This window comes from Poecilia reticulata, linkage group LG22 (genome assembly GCF_000633615.1).
Source record: "Poecilia reticulata strain Guanapo linkage group LG22, Guppy_female_1.0+MT, whole genome shotgun sequence".
Classification (NCBI taxonomy): Eukaryota; Metazoa; Chordata; class Actinopteri; order Cyprinodontiformes; family Poeciliidae; genus Poecilia; species Poecilia reticulata.
The window spans coordinates 10,458,042-10,473,784 of NC_024352.1; the positions used below are offsets into that span (position 1 = coordinate 10,458,042).

At 38.6% G+C, this 15,743-nt stretch overlaps 2 protein-coding genes across 3 annotated transcripts; one reads left to right on the forward strand and one right to left on the reverse strand.

The window, feature by feature from the left end:
* Positions 1-3,697: 3,697 nt before the first annotated feature.
* lrrc74a (leucine rich repeat containing 74A) lies at positions 3,698-11,269 on the reverse strand. The gene is made up of 15 exons (XM_008399337.2): positions 11,191-11,269; positions 9,908-10,090; positions 8,876-9,051; positions 8,693-8,800; positions 8,523-8,616; positions 8,354-8,403; positions 8,193-8,274; positions 8,024-8,109; positions 7,752-7,946; positions 7,578-7,673; positions 6,777-6,920; positions 6,502-6,606; positions 6,065-6,150; positions 3,888-5,573; positions 3,698-3,800 (listed from the first exon to the last, which is right to left on the reverse strand). Exons 2-14 carry the CDS (start codon positions 10,014-10,016, stop codon positions 4,964-4,966), a joined length of 1,941 nt encoding a protein of 646 aa, XP_008397559.1. The 5' UTR covers positions 10,017-10,090; positions 11,191-11,269; the 3' UTR covers positions 3,698-3,800; positions 3,888-4,963.
* On the forward strand, positions 11,197-15,743 carry angel1 (angel homolog 1 (Drosophila)). 2 transcript variants are annotated; one of them, XM_008399334.1, is made up of 11 exons: positions 11,205-11,312; positions 11,780-12,316; positions 12,401-12,493; positions 12,999-13,225; positions 13,312-13,381; positions 13,473-13,915; positions 14,013-14,148; positions 14,250-14,360; positions 14,811-14,844; positions 15,018-15,181; positions 15,268-15,743. In XM_008399334.1, exons 1-11 carry the CDS (start codon positions 11,222-11,224, stop codon positions 15,426-15,428), a joined length of 2,067 nt encoding a protein of 688 aa, XP_008397556.1. In that variant the 5' UTR covers positions 11,205-11,221; the 3' UTR covers positions 15,429-15,743. The 2 variants fall into 2 exon arrangements, with proteins under 2 accessions (XP_008397555.1, XP_008397556.1); XM_008399333.2 differs by having other exon boundaries at positions 11,197-11,312; positions 11,780-12,493.

Below are 15,743 nucleotides of genomic sequence, written 5' to 3' on the forward strand. Positions count from 1 at the left end.
AGCCAGTGTTTTCAGCAAAGTTGAGCTGATTGTCCAGGAATTATCCAAGGTATTTAAAATTTGCCATAGTTTCAACAGGTTGGCCATCGAGTGAAACTGGAACCACTTTCAGATCTTGTTTATGTCATTTAATTAGCTTAAGAAAATTAAAAAGTATGGTGTTTTGTGAGGGACTTTATCTTTTGCGGTTCCAGTAATGCCAGAATTAATAATAAATAATAAAGACTCTGGTATTCTGACTTAGTAATGTATTTATATTAGTTGTGCTACCACCCCCACGCCACTAGAGGCAGTAGCAGGCCCGAGAAGATGCGAAAAAGGAGCAGATTTAGAAGTACACAGAAAGCAATGGAAATTGTTAAAAACTGTGAGCTGCACTGAAGTAAATAAAAGAAGTTCAAATACAGACTGAGAGAGAAACTTCTTCCTAAAGATGAAGCTATATCACAGATTTCAAAAGAAAATTAAAACGGGAGACCGCGGATAATATAGGAAATAGCGCCCCCTTCACTTCCGGAGTGCAATGATCCCATTTCCAAATAAGGTAAGAGGCTGACAGTGGTCCGTCCCCGCCCCTTTCTGTTTGCTGCAGCGAGGACCTTCTCAGCAAAGTAGGAGGGACCACCGCTCCAAGATGGCCGCCATATTTCCTGCGCCTGAGCAGGCAGTGCGGGGTCTACTCTTATAGTATGTCTATGGATTTGCCCGCCTGTCCCTCCACCTGGGACCTGCAACAATGACATCGTCAAGGGCGTAGGAACGAGTCTGTCATTGGGGGGACGCATATCGGAAACCTGACGGATCAGTAAATAGCTTGAGCAGAAATGTCAAACAATTATGCCATCAACACGTCAGTAATGCGTTACTCTAATCTGACCCTTGTTTCAGTAACAAGTATTCTAACATGTTATTATTTACAATCCAATAATCAGATTAAAGTTATGCATAGTATAATGACTGTCATTCCAGGATGAACACTCACTTTAGAATTTGCCTCACAACTAACAAGCTAAATACTCTGGTAACACAGACAGGCTACCAGATTCTGATATATCTTATTGGTCAAAAGACATTTGATTGTTGGTCAAAATGCACTGATATAAATTGACTCGTAATTGAATTGGTTCTACCTCTTTCTAAAACCAAAGTAGTAAACAGCTCATAAAATAGGACTCGGCAGTTTTAAACTCAATACAACAGTTTGACCAACAAAAATAAAATCTAAAAAACAAGTTTTGTTCTTCTTGAACAACTCTCTACATCAGTGCAACAGTTTGATCTACAAAATAAATAAAAATTATACTTTTCACGTCTAACAGACCTCCAGTCTCACTTTCCAGCTCTGCATTCAGTAACTTACCAAGCATGAGCCATAAAAACACTGAGGCAAAAAGCCTAAATGTTTTTTTTCCTGTCATTTTCAGCCGGAAACATTTAACTGGAATATCGAGTTATGTGTTTCTGTCTCTGCCTCCCTCTGACTCTCTGCAGCCTGGTGTTCCTGCATGGATTCATGGATTTACAACAGACACTACAGTAATGTACAGTGTCAGAATGTGAACTAAAGATAAAAAGTATGTTTTTATCATACAGAATGAGAATTTAAACAACTTAATTTTTAGATGTATACATTATTATACATCTCAACTTTATGTACTGTGTAGCAAAAATTTTCACTAATTTATTTTTAAACCTCTCCTCAAGCACTTTTCTTATTGTCTCCTAACCATTACCCTTATATAATGAACAAAATATGGAAATAATGGAAATAATGAACAAAATATTGAAACGTTGAAAGAAATCAACCTGACATCAGTCTTCACCTGTTTTCCTTTCTGGTTTTATTAAAATTAATATAATTTTTATATCTTCACTCTCTGAATCTCCACCTGGCTCTCCTATGTCTTTCCTGACCTGCTCCTCTCATAATAAAATAGTTTAGTTTATTTAAAAATTAAAAACAGTTAATACATATTTCAATAAACTAAATGAAGAGCTCACCAGAGCTTCCTCACCTTTCTTCATCATTCTAGCACTGCTGTTCTCCTAAATATCTAAATAATATAATATAATAATATTTAAATACATATTAAGTGGTCAGTATGATCAGGTGACGCTCACTTTAAATAATAAAAAGGCTCATTTCGCTGCTGTTTCAGTCTCATTCTAAATCATTGTGACTAGACTAGCTAACGTTTAAACAGCAGTAAAAGTTTGAACATGTGACTATCCCAGAATTAAAACCGCTTAACCAAAAAGATTTAGTTCTATATATGAAAGTAAACTGACAACAAGATGTTATAAACGAGCGATATTCATGGCAACATTCCTGACAAATCGTTTGTCTCATTCAAGCTGAGTTTCTCTGACTCGTCTGCTGCTGCCTTTACTCTGAGCCGTTCAGAGGGGGGAGGGGGAGGAAGCGCTCTGCTGAATGCGCTGTTGTGCGCCTTCAAAATAAAAGCATGCGAGTTGAAGATTTAAAAATTCTTCGCAACTGCGGTGAAATTATTGGGGGGGACGAATGTGACTGTCTCCAATATTGGGGGGGGGACATGTCCCCCCCGCTTTCTACGCCTATGGACATAGTCAAAGTATCAAACCTCATAAATTACGTTATATTTGCAGATGATACAAGTATCTTCAGTACTGGGGAAAACATTCAACAACTCAGAGGTGGTCAATACAGAAATGGAAAAAACTACAACATTGGTTCAAAAACAAATTATCAGTAAATTTAGATAAAACCAAATTCATGATATTCGGAAACGATAAAAAACAGGAAAATAATCAAATTAAAATATCTATTGACAGTGTTGATTTACAACAAGTACATGAAATAAAAATTTTAGGTGTCAGATGATAAATTTAGCTGGAAACCACAAATCAGCCTAGTAAAAACTAAAATAGCCAAATGTTTTGCTGTTCTGAGGGGAATTAGTTTCGTACTGGACTACAAATCTTTGTTTATTCTATATAACACACTCATTGTACCACATTTAACATATTGTGTGGAAGTTTGGGGAATACATACTGTAAGGTTGGAAATACATTTTATCCCATATATACTAACTTTAATTCTAAAAACTATAACATTCTTTTGTGTGTCTTTAACTCTGTGGTCTTATGTTTACTGCTTTTGATGTGTGAAGTTGATTTAATCGTGCTTTATATCAACGTTGTTCTGTGAGCACATCAGTTCCAGCATTGCAGCTACAGGAGGAAACAAACAGGAACCGGAACTGGACTCTGCACTTACACTCTACACTACTCAGATTGGAGGTGCAACAAGACTGTGACTCAAGATAAAACAACAGAAGAAACATTAACACTATGTAATTAATTCAAGATAATGGAGTAAGCTATGTAACTGGCTATATTGTCCAGCTTGGATGAACCTTTACGCCAGTCTCAAGTCTTTTGCATCCTCTGACATGTTTTCTTCCAGTTATCTGACCGCCACACTCTTCATATTTATATTTGTAAAAATCTTTGAAAAGGTTGTGTCCTTATCCTTCCAGTTCACAATAATCCCTACTTTCAGTTGGTTTAGCTTATAAAATCCAAACTAGATACATTAACATTTGTGATGTGAATACATTCACAAGATCTTGGTTAACATATCACACATATATTCCTTAGTACCTTGCCCATCTCCAGTTCCAGCTTGTTTGAGATCTCCTCAGCGGTCTGCTCCACCACCGACAGGAAAGATTGAAGTGGGCAGGAAGGCATTGCAGGTGCACCTCTCCTCACCTCCTGTCTCATTCTTTAAACTCTGCACTCCACAGGCCAACACCCTGAGATGAGGAATGAAGGAAACAGATCATCTCATGTCTAAATCAAGGAATGTACAAAAAATGATTTTAAAGTCCTGCCATACATACCCCCATGGCCACGGTGGAGCTCAGCAGTGCTGCGAGTATTAGAGTCTTGATCATTTTGCAGTCTGGGTCGTTGTGGTTGAGGTGGCTTGTTCTCCACCATTTATATAGACTATTGGAAGCCACTCCTGGATGCAACACCTGCCACAGTTCACAGCATTGTTGTCCCAGGCTGGTGACAGAATATGCACCTCTTGTCAGGTTTAGCACCCGGGTAATAAAATAATCAGATGTTTGCAGAAAATTATCCCTGTGCATGTGTTGGTGTCCCACAGAGGAGAACATGAATAGTGTACATACAGTAAAAGCAAAAAAGTGAATAGATATTGTTGAGTAAATATGCAAGTTTATTTATAAAGTGCATTAAACATGATTCCAATTTAAAACTGAAATACTAGCTGAACTTAAAAAACCAAGAAAGAAAACACAACAAAATCAACAAAATAAATGACATGGAAATATTACAAGAGATAAGATATTTATAGAGCAACAGATTAAGAAAATGCTATGTATATGGTTTTCAAGACTTTTAAAACTCCATTCTGTATATACTTATGGCTCTTTGCTTGAAATCAACATTTTTATATAACCTGGCAGATTTAACTGTGACAGAAATCCCAAACTGACTAAATTTGTAACAGGGAAATACTTTTCACAGAATAAAGCAGACTATCAAAGAAATTCAGTAAGACTCCATATTTAGTGTGAATGATGAAGGTCAAGATGCTAGTCCTAGAGGCTATCGTTTGTATTTCAGCTCGCTTTAGCTTTTTAACTCATTTTTGCCTATAAACTGTTGTGACCTTACAATTAACTTTGTAAAGAATATTCTGAACAAATTTCTATTACTCTGGGTGGGATTTTTGCATTCACTGAAAGTTTTCACTCCTCTTCTTCAGTATTTTGCGTTTTGCAGGCTTTTGCTTCATTCTGCCTATTTCTCGCATTTCCGCTAACTTGACTTCTTATGCGTCTGCAATTTTCACAAAAAAATATTCAGCTTACAGCTTTCACACCGCATTGTACATTGCAAATTTTTCTAAGTTTTTAAATATTTTTTTATTATTACAAAGCCAATGTTACTTGATGCTTTTTGTTGGATTCTGTGAGCCTTTGACACCGTGCTTCTTCACTTTTCGTTTCTTTAATTTCTTAGTTTTGGCCTTACTCTCTGGCTGCTGTGTGTTTAGAGCAGGCCTGGACCTGGTCAGGCTGTTGCCAGTAGGACTTAGCTTGCTGTAATCTGTGTCTAGATCGGAGCGAATGCCCTGAGCAGAGATGGATTTGCTTGCTGGAGAGCTGGAGGAATCAACCAGGAGGTTGGGTTGAGAGTAGGACCGCATCGCTGGAGAACTGGTGGGACGGTAAGGGGAGGTTCCTCCCAACATGGGCAGATGAACAGGGTCGCCGCTCATATTAGTGACGGAGTAGCGACTGCTGTTTGACATGACGATGTGGTGCCAGGAACTGAGAGGGGTAGCAGAAAAGGGCTGGGGGCCGCCTGAATCTTCCTTGGCGCCTCCTGGGGAGAAGATCATGGAGCTGCGAGGCGTGACAGCTTCCACTGCCGTCTGGAAGGTCTTCAGTATGCGGTCACTCTTCTGCTTTTCTTTCTTCTGGCGGGACTCCACCTTCTTCAGCTGACGACGGTGATCTCTCACCATCTGTTTTCTTGTATCTGCCAGTCCCCTGAAGGAAAGATTAAATACATAAAAAAACAATCTAATTACTATGAAAAGTAGAATAGAATAAAAATTATATTTATTGTGCCCCAGTGGCGAAATTTGGAAAATATGAAAAAAATTAAATGTGACATATTTAATAAAATTTGTATTACTATAGTATGAAATAAAGCATAGATTAGTGATGTTGTGGTGGTAGTTGGGTTCAAATGAAGGAGGGACCCACAAATTGAATTCTGTTTAGGGCCTCATATAATCTTGGACCGACTCTGGGCAGATAAATTGAATGTTGTGGCTAAATGTGGAAAACCTCCAAGGGAGTGGGTACTTTTGCATGTCAACATGATGTAATCCATATTTGATATCTAAGTCATGTTGTCTTCAAACAATAAACCTCATTATTGCACAGACGTCTACATACTGTTACACAGTGTTCGTTTCCCATACTTAAATCAATAAGGCCTGTCAGTGAACATAATCAGGGTGGGATAACCTCACCTGTAATCTACCATTCCTGTTCGGCCCCGATCAAGTCTATGAATCAGCTCCTCGATCTGAAATCGACTCAAAGGAATGCTCGATTGCTAAAATTTTCACACACACATACACACACACAAATGTTATAAGGAGATATCAGGAACATGTTTCATTGTCTGATGGATTACTTCAAAAGAGTCAAAACTCGCTGTAATCATTTAATGTATATATTTTCCTGTCTTTCCAAATGTCTTTCAATGTACCTTTTTCATTTGTTTAAATGGGATTATATCAGAAAAAGGTTTCAGAAAGCCAAGCAAACTGCTGCTCAAACCATTTAAATACAAGAAAGGTCTACTTGCTCTAAGCAAAATGAAGTATAACTGAAGGCTGTTGGACAATAATGTATGAATCTGCCACATTATTGTTGCACGTGATTTATTAATGGGCTTGGAAACCTGAACTGCTTTCCTGAAGTCAGTGACAGGGACTCGCATGGTGCCATCTTTGTCGATATTCCGAAAGAAATCCCACAAACGCAGCTTGCGTTTATCAAGATAATCCTGCCAGAAGTAACGGGAGAAAGGGGTTTAATGATTTTAATAGCATCGAAATATGTATTTTTGTGTAACTTTAATTTTTGTTTTTGTTACGCTTTAAATTAACATACTTTTTCCAAAAACTATTATGAAAAGTTTGTAGAGTTTCTTATTTAAAACAAACTGCAGCCAACCTGAATGACTTTCATTGGGTCAATCCGTTTGGGTGGCTTTTGAGCTATAAAACCTCCGACCCCTTCATACTGCACATCCAGGCCAGGATGCTCCTGACACGTCAGTTCCAAAAGGTTCACAAAGTACTCATTCACTAGAACGTTCTGTTCAGATGAAAGACACAATGGACAGATATGTATTTTGTGTGTGATTTGACAAAATATGTTCTTCATTAACTTGAACCTAAACCTTTCCTGCAATAGCTAATATTACGCCATATATAAAGTACAGCACCCTTCAAATATGCTGTATTTGAAGGGTGCAAATACAGCGTCCTTCAAATGTGAAGGGTGCTGTATTCACATTTGAATACTCTGTATTGAATACTCTGTATTCAAATGTGCTACAACCACAAAATTCAAATATGCTACAGCCACAAAATTGCATGGATTTCATGGGTGTTTTATTTAATGGGACAATACAAAATAGTGCATAGCTGGGAAGTGGTATGAAACTGATACAATCTTGAAATTATTATTTTTTTAAATCAGAGAAATGTGTTGTGCACTTTACTCTGATATTCCAAAACAAAACCCAGAGCACAGAATTACCTCCAGCTGTCACTTAATTACTAAATTAAGTTGTTGAATGCTTATTGTTCTGTGTTTTATGTTTATTACATAAAATGTTGAAGTTTGTAGCTGTAGCTTAACATTTAAAAAAAATAATGATAATAATCAAGGGTTATGAATTCTTTTGAAAAGTTTTCTAAATGTAAATCTTATTAGGTCATCTAACATAAAAGAGTCAGAATCACTCACACAGATGTTGATCTGCTCCAGAGCCGTTTTGGGTGAGTTCTTCACCACATTTACCAGGGCAAGAGCTCCCTCTACTGTTACAGCGTTATAAGCCAGCTGCAGAGGTAAAGGAACAAAACATCGTCCTACAGTGCATCTCCAGTGTGGCCACATTAACCCAGATAGTTAACCCACCAGGAGCACTCGTAGCGTTTCATTATAATCCAGACCTCTGCAGAGCATACTGACTCCTTCATTGGTGATGCAGTTGTTGCTGAGGTTTAGATGCACCAGAGTGTTGTTGAATTTTAGGGCCTCGCCCATGGCTAAGGCTCCCTCATTTCCAAAACCGTTCCACGATAAATCGAGATGTTTCAGCATCGTATTGACCTATACATATAAAATGGAGTAAGATCTTTTATAACCGCTGAACCAGAAAGGAAATGCTGTTTGTTATTTAGTCAAACCTTAAGTCCAGCAGAAAAAGCCACGGCCCCTTTCATTCTAAGGTGATTCCAGCTGAGATCCAGAACTTCCACGCCTTCGTTGTTTGCTGTTGAAGTTAGGGGGATGTCTTTTCTGTATTCTTTTCAACTTTCTAACCACTACAAATTAGACACATTTACTTTACCATACCCAGCAGCTGTCCCAAATATTCTCCTCCTTTCCCACAAAACTTATTATGGCTCAGATCCAGATCCTTTATTCTGGAATTGGTCTAAAAAGAAATGTGAAGTCAATGTGATCATTTTAATAAATAACCAAAATTGTGTTTTCTTAATTTATTGCCAACTTACTGACAGTGCTTCTGTGAAATGCCTAGCATCATCATCTAAGAAACCATTTCCTGAAAATAAATAAACAGCTAAATAAGTAAATTAATAAACTTTGTCTCAATATTAGTCGCAGAAATGTTTCATTTCAGCGTCCAACAAAAACACACAAATTAATTAAAGTTTAAATTACCTGAAAGTTTAATAGACTTCAAAGAAATGCTGTCCATCAACATTTTAGCTACGTGCTCAGCTCCTTCGGATTTCACATGATTGTTGGATAAATCCTGAAACAAACACTAATTGTTTTAAGGAACTCTGTTTTTTGCACCCTCTAGTGGTTAGTTTTCAATTTTTACATACCAGATGCTGGATGGTAAAATTAGCCCTCAGCAGCTCTGCCAGATATTTGACCCCCTCAGCTTGAACGTGATTGTAGGCCAGCTCAAGAGTCCTGATCTGCACATCAGACTGGAATAAATGCAGCTCATGAGATTTATCTTTTGAAAAAAGTTGTGACAACATGAAATTGCATTTTGAACTCACCACCAAAGCAATAGCGAGTGCTTTGCAACCTAAAGGTCCGAGGCCATGGTAGGTGAGTGTCATTATTGGGGAGCTATGGTTTCGAATGAAGTAGGAAACTGGAACCACACCCACCAGTTTGCAGGCCTCCAGGTACACCTCAGCAACAGACATGTGTTTGCTGAATTTCTTTTTCCCTGAGTTTAAATGACACCGTAAAAAATAAGTCCAGCGGCCTCTTTCATGTGGAGACAATGTCACTCAGAATCACATTTGAAAACATGGATGTTTTTTCTTTAATGTATTCAGGTGCGTCTTAAATTCATTTTCCACAAATAACTGTAAAAAATCTAATTCACAATTTCTATAGATTCTTATTTGACTTTTTTATTTCAGTTGGTCTTGCTTATTTTAGCTTACAGTTAATAGCATTCTCTTTCCTTCTTTTAGTTCTTTTTCTGAAAATTGTAAACTTTAATAGAGAAATGCCCAGTTTCTGTAGTACATCCAAATAATGCATAATGCATTTAATTTTGGTTGGAGCTCCTTTTGTATGAATTACTGTATCTGTGCAGTATGGAATTGGGATAGTTGTAGCCCAGCTGCAGCCCATGCCTTGTGAATATCTGCAAAACTCCATTGTTTGTGAACATTTTTTCTAACACACTTTTACCTTCCTCTCGACTTTCCAGCAAAAAATCTTGGATGCAGCAATTCCACAGCAGTAACTTTTGTGGTTTTCTCCTCTTTGGGGAGAGTGTCAGTGACTGCAAATGTCTTCCCCGTGATTATGTAAGCCAAAATGCATTTCTGTGTGAAAATATTTCCATTTATTGATCTTAATCTTTGTCTTCAACCTAATATAAACACTTGAAATAAAATCTGGAGCAGAGTTCCACTTTTGTATTTAGTTACAACAATAAATAATTTTTGTAAAATGATGGATGGATTTTCGAATGTATTGAGACTAACCTGAAAAGCATCCCATAAGTCTATTGTTTCATAGCAGTGAAAGCTTTTTAAAAACAAAAAAAATTTTTTTCAGAAACTCACCATCAGACTCCAGTTCTTGGTCAGACTCAGTGTCTGTGGCTTGTGACTCAATAGGTGAAAGACAGTCTTCATCTTTCAAACTTAGTTCTTCAAAGGAGGGTATTGACATTAGAGCTTTACGTCCAAACTAATGTGATATGCTTCCCTTTAACAACCTTTTTGTTTCTGTTGCAAGAGTTTATACTGGGAAAAAAACATTGGCTAGAATGTAATTCTACCCTTGAGATTACATGTCATGCAGAGAGCTATTAACAATTCATGCATCAGCTTGGTTCCCATCCTCTTCCTGCAATACTAACTGTAGGCGTTTCAAAGCAAAGCAGCAAGTTCATGTTTTCTAATATATGGTATTTATAGTTAAAAGTAAAAAACAAAATTGTTTAGCCTCAAAAGAGTTAGGGAGTTAGGAGTTGAATTATTCTACCATAATGTTTGTAGCAGTTGTTTGGTTAATTAAAAGCCATAGACGTTGAGGTTATGCCCCAACATGCATGTCCCTAAGTAAATAGTATTTTCTTATGGGCCACTGAACACCTTAGCTTATGATTTAACAATCCAAAAACCTTTCCTCCTAATTTTTCTCCTTCCTGAAAACCTGACATACCTTTAATTAAACTTAGCAAAATCCTGTTTTACACATATCCTATTTTTTAAACAAATTCTGCAGTTTGTCTTTAATATGTTATTTGTATTTTTTTTCTAAATCTTTCTAAATAATATGTCATAAAATCTTAGCTTTAGCTATATTTTAGATTGTCTAATTGGATGATTATTTTATCCCCTGCTGTTCTCATTTATGATTAAATTATGCTTCCTCAGTTCAATATTTTATATGCAGTTTTATTCTAATTGCCAAATAATTACAAATACAATGATACTTACTTAGTTTAGCATTTTTTGGGGGGGTGGGGGGGTTGATTGTTTGACAGACTGATTTTGGTATTAAATCTTTATGTTACAAATGAATACATTTAGCAAGGAGCTAAACTCCTAACTGGTTGTTTTTGGTCGGTCTGACCAAAAACAACCAGTCTAAATAGACTTCATTGAAGCCTATTTCTTTAGAGGCAATAGTTATGACATGTGGACAGTTTTGACACATATGTAAAAAAAAAAAAAAAAAGCGTACTTTTTAAAATAAAAATTACATGCTGCACTTTTAAAGTAAGAGAGCTTTGTTGGTGACAGAATGTTCTGCGCTCTACAGTACTGTATGTAGTACAGAGGTCAACAAAATTGTACATGAATCTCCGCGAATTATATGAGAATTTGGCTTGCCATACCTTGCGTACCAACACCACCATCAAAGTACGCATGCGCAGATTACATTTCATAATCATGATTGGTGTTTTGCTGTTTTACGCGTTCTATCCGCTAACTTGGTTCTTGTTCCGTCGACCGTCAGGTACATCTAGCTATAACTTTTATGAAGGCTTTACTTAGACTTGTTTTACCCTGCTGCTGTTGGCTAATGGTTGCTAAGGTTAAGTTTGCTGCTGACCGAGCAGTTTCTTTTCAGTGTACAATCTGAGGAGGTGTTTTTTTTGTGTTCATAACTCGGTCTAACACAAATTGCCTGGTTTTAAAGGTCAACAGACATGACTTCTCTCCTGAATTTTCTTCCGTGTTGCATATTTTGTTTTAAACTGCTAACTGGCGGTAGTTGTTTGCACTTGTTCTTACGCCCCCATGTGACGTCTAAAGCATAACACGTGTTTACATGTTTTGCAGTTTACTGATAGCTGAGCTAAAGTTTCGCAGTTTTTTTAAAAAAATAAATTACTGTAACAAGAAAATAAATGCAACATATTAAATTAATTATTAGTAGAGCATGAATTCACCTCTGTTCTGTTTTTTTATTCTTTCTTTCAGAGGCCTTGAAGAGAAGTGTTCCTCAGTCAGTTAATGGCACAACAGTGTGGGATGGTGATACTGTCACACTTAGGAGCATGCAGTCTGAAACAATCATGCAGGATCAGAGTGGAGAGACGAAGGAAAGGTTAAAAGAACCAGTGCCTCAGGAAAACACTCCAAGTCCCAACATGGATGAGCAAAACCTGCCAGCTGTCCTGCAGAAGGACATGAGGAATGACGCAGCGGCAGAGACAACTGAAATGCAGACTACAGTGGAGGAGGAAAGAGAAGATCCCAAAATGGGAGATGGGGAAAAGGTTGTCCCCCATGACGTTATGTATGACAATCAGAATGAGAAAGAAATAAGCACTTCTTCAGGCGATAATGTCGATGTTCTGTTAAAATTCTTGACGTTGGAGGGAAGCATGGAAAAAACCAACTGCCCTGAACAGAATCAAAGCAAGACTGAAAACAGTAAGGAAATGCTTCAGGAGTCCAACGCTGACACGTCAAAGAGTCCAGATGAGTGCTGGGATGATTATATAGTTACCACTGGTAACCCCCTTCTCTCCAACTCCCAAACATATCTTAAAATTGATGAGCAACATGATGCACAAACCGGCTGGCACTTTCCCGTAGGACCTGGTCTAGGACAAGAAGTTTTCTGCCCACGGTGGAGCTTTCCTGCTGCAAGTTATTACACCACTGTGGAGCCAACTGTGCCCTTTGAAGGTAGGAGGGATTCTTATTTTTGTTTTAAGTAACTTTAGGCTAGAGCTTAATACCTTCCGGATCACTCAGATGATCTGGTTCTGGTCTGCATGTTTGACTAATGAGTTGGATTTTATCAGCTCAAAAGTTTTTATTAATTATATACCATGCATTTTTCTTCCACTTATTTTTCTGCCAGTATGTTTGGATACAGCACTCTGTATGCAGCAAGCATCTTCAGCATTGACCGTTTTTGGCGTATGCTAAATGTGGAGTCTGCCAGGGGCTGTTTACTAGATTTTGGAGGCCATGACATATAAAAATTGGTCATATAGCATTTTTTGGAGGAAGTGGATTTCAGGTTTTATTTCCTGTAAGCTATAATAATTAATATGGAAAAAAAAATCAGAAATATTAAAATATATCTTTAACTTTTTGAGTCATCATATTTCTGAAATGAACTTGCCGATATTCTAATTAAAATTCACCTGAAAGTGGTTCGGTGTGTGTTTGTTTTGTCACCCAGTGATGTGGAGAGTGTGGGAGGACTTGGATGCTGATTCTGAGAGCGTTCTGACCCCGATCACAATCAAAAAGGCCTCTCTGGACTTCACTGTCATGTCCTACAACATCCTTGCCCAAGACCTTTTGGAGCTGAACCAGCATCTGTATGCACACTGCCCCCTAGAGGTGCTGCAGTGGAGCTACCGCTGCAACCTGCTCTTGATTGAAATCAAAAAATGGGCACCAGATGTGAGTCAGATCCGTGTGTCTTCTTATGTATCTGATGTTGTACAGCAACTGATTGTTTTTGTGTGTTCTTGTCCTTCTGTGTGTAGATTTTGTGTCTGCAGGAGGTTCAGGAGAACCACTACCATGAACACCTGCATCCTGTCCTTTCTCAGATGGGTAGGGCAGCTAAGTCGACACAGATGAGCTGTATTGTTCGATGACGTTGCGTCACAAATTTCATACATGCTCTGCTCATGTTTTCCCCCAGGCTACACCTGCGTGTACCAGCGGCGTACAGGAACAAAGACCGATGGCTGCGCTGTTTGCTATCAAAGCTCACGCTTCGCCGAAGCCGCCGTTTCCAAGCTGGAGTTCTTCAGACCCGAGACTGGGCTGTTGGACCGGCACAATGTGGGTGTTGTCCTGCTGCTTCGCCCACTGGTCACCACAGAAGCAGAGGTCAAGGAGGCCGGCCCGCCCCTCTGCGTTGCCAACACGCACCTGCTCTTCAACCCCAGGCGAGGTGACGTGAAGCTGGCCCAGTTGGCAATAATGCTGTCAGAAATCGGTGCCATGATAAAGTCCTGCAAGGCCAGAGGTGAACACTGTAATGTTGTCTTCTGTGGAGACTTTAACTCTATCCCACACCTGCCTCTGTACCAGTTCATCACCACTGGTGAGCTAAGCTACCAGGGTATGCCAACATGGATGGTGAGGAAACAAAACAGATTAATAATTGTGTTCAATCTGAGCGTGGATCATCCTCCTGCTGATCCTTGTGTGTGTGGATGTGTGTTGTGTCCAACAGATTTCCGGCCAAGAGGACCTGTCCTATAAGCCCAGTTATCACAGGCTGTTTGCTCCTCTGTGGCCCAGCTCTCTGGGGATCTCAGACACCTGCCAGTACACAACAGATATCAATAAAACACGTGGTCAGAATTCAGGTCTGTGATTGTTTCCCTTGGTGTATTTGATATAATGATCTGAATAGCAGGTTTACATCTAGTATAACTGTTTCCCATGATCCCCTGCTCTCCTCGTGTAGGGACTCGTGGCTACTCGCATGAATTCATGCTGCAGCTGCGCTTCTGTCCAGCCGCATGCGTTCGTCCTGGGAACCTGGTACTGATTCCTGGAGTGACCGACATCAAACCAGGTTGTGCACACAAGCACACACAAAAAAATTAATAAATAAATTTCTTCTGGGCTACAGTGGGACCTGTGCAGAAGTAAAAAAAATGTATATGCTATTTTATATGTAGAACCAAGCAGGACAGATGGATAATTTTGTTTAAATTCTCTAGCGATACCCTTGAAGTTTGTGAAAGTGAGACGTAATGGTCTTGAATAAGGGTTATATCATCTCCTTCCAAAAGGATTCAGGTCTCTTAAAGTTTCCTATATTTTGTCTCCTTGTGCCCACAAAGTTCATTTTAACAGAATTTAATTTTTAAAGAACACAAAGCAATGCTGAATAGTGAAGAGGAGGGAAATGTTTTTACGAATGTCATAAGTGAAGTGTGGCATTTATTTTGTATTCAGCCGTCTTTACACACCTGCTATCCTTGAATATTGAATTTCTTGTTTATCTTCTCTTTGAGCTCAGATACTTCAGAGGACGCCCAAAATTATGAGAAAAGGTTGGTTCACCAGATATTTTGGTTTCCAATATAATAAATATTACATAAAGTGTTTTTTAATCTTTAAAAGTCACAATCATTGTCCATTTTAGAATCACACTTGCAATAGAACGTGTAATTTACCGACAGGATATTCAAAAGCAGAATTAAGCTGGGTGCTGAATGTGTCGCAGGTTCAGAGACCGTCTCAAGCATCAGGTGGACTTGGAGTCCGTCTATAAACACGTCCTTCCTGGTTCTGGCTTCCCAGAGGTCACGACCCTGCACTCTGAAGGTGGAACTACTGTTGACTACATTTTCTATTCTCCACAACGTCCTTTGACCAAAAAACAGAGAGGTAAAAGGACAGGATTGGAAGAAGCCTGCTACTAGGCGTTGACTTTAAATTGCTTGTATTGTATTTATCTTTTTATTTTCTCCTAGCTTATAAAACGTCTGCAGAAAAAGGCCTGAAGCTCGTTGGCTCTCTCTCTCTCCTGTCTGAGGACCTCTTGTGGTCACTGAACGGACTTCCCAACCACATATTCCCTTCGGATCATCTCAGCCTGGTGGCTCGATTCCAGCTGGAGCTTGATGACGCATGAAAAAAAATATAAGTTAAATGTTGAGTTGTAAGAACTCACTCTGTTTTTTAGTGTAGAAATAATGAACCATTTTGTTCATAACATACGTTTGTAGTTTTTATTTTTTTTGTACAATATTTTCCAATGAATGGAAATAGAAGTTTGAATAAATATTTTTCAGGTATGCGTGGCTCGTGATTCGGCCCGTCGTAAATAAACCTGCTGCTGTTTAATCCTCAGGATCTCTGTGTGATTCAGAGCTGGGAATGTGACCTCAATATCTGCTCTCAGGCATTCAGTGTGCATGTGTGTGTGATTAAAGCTTGAATGAATAAA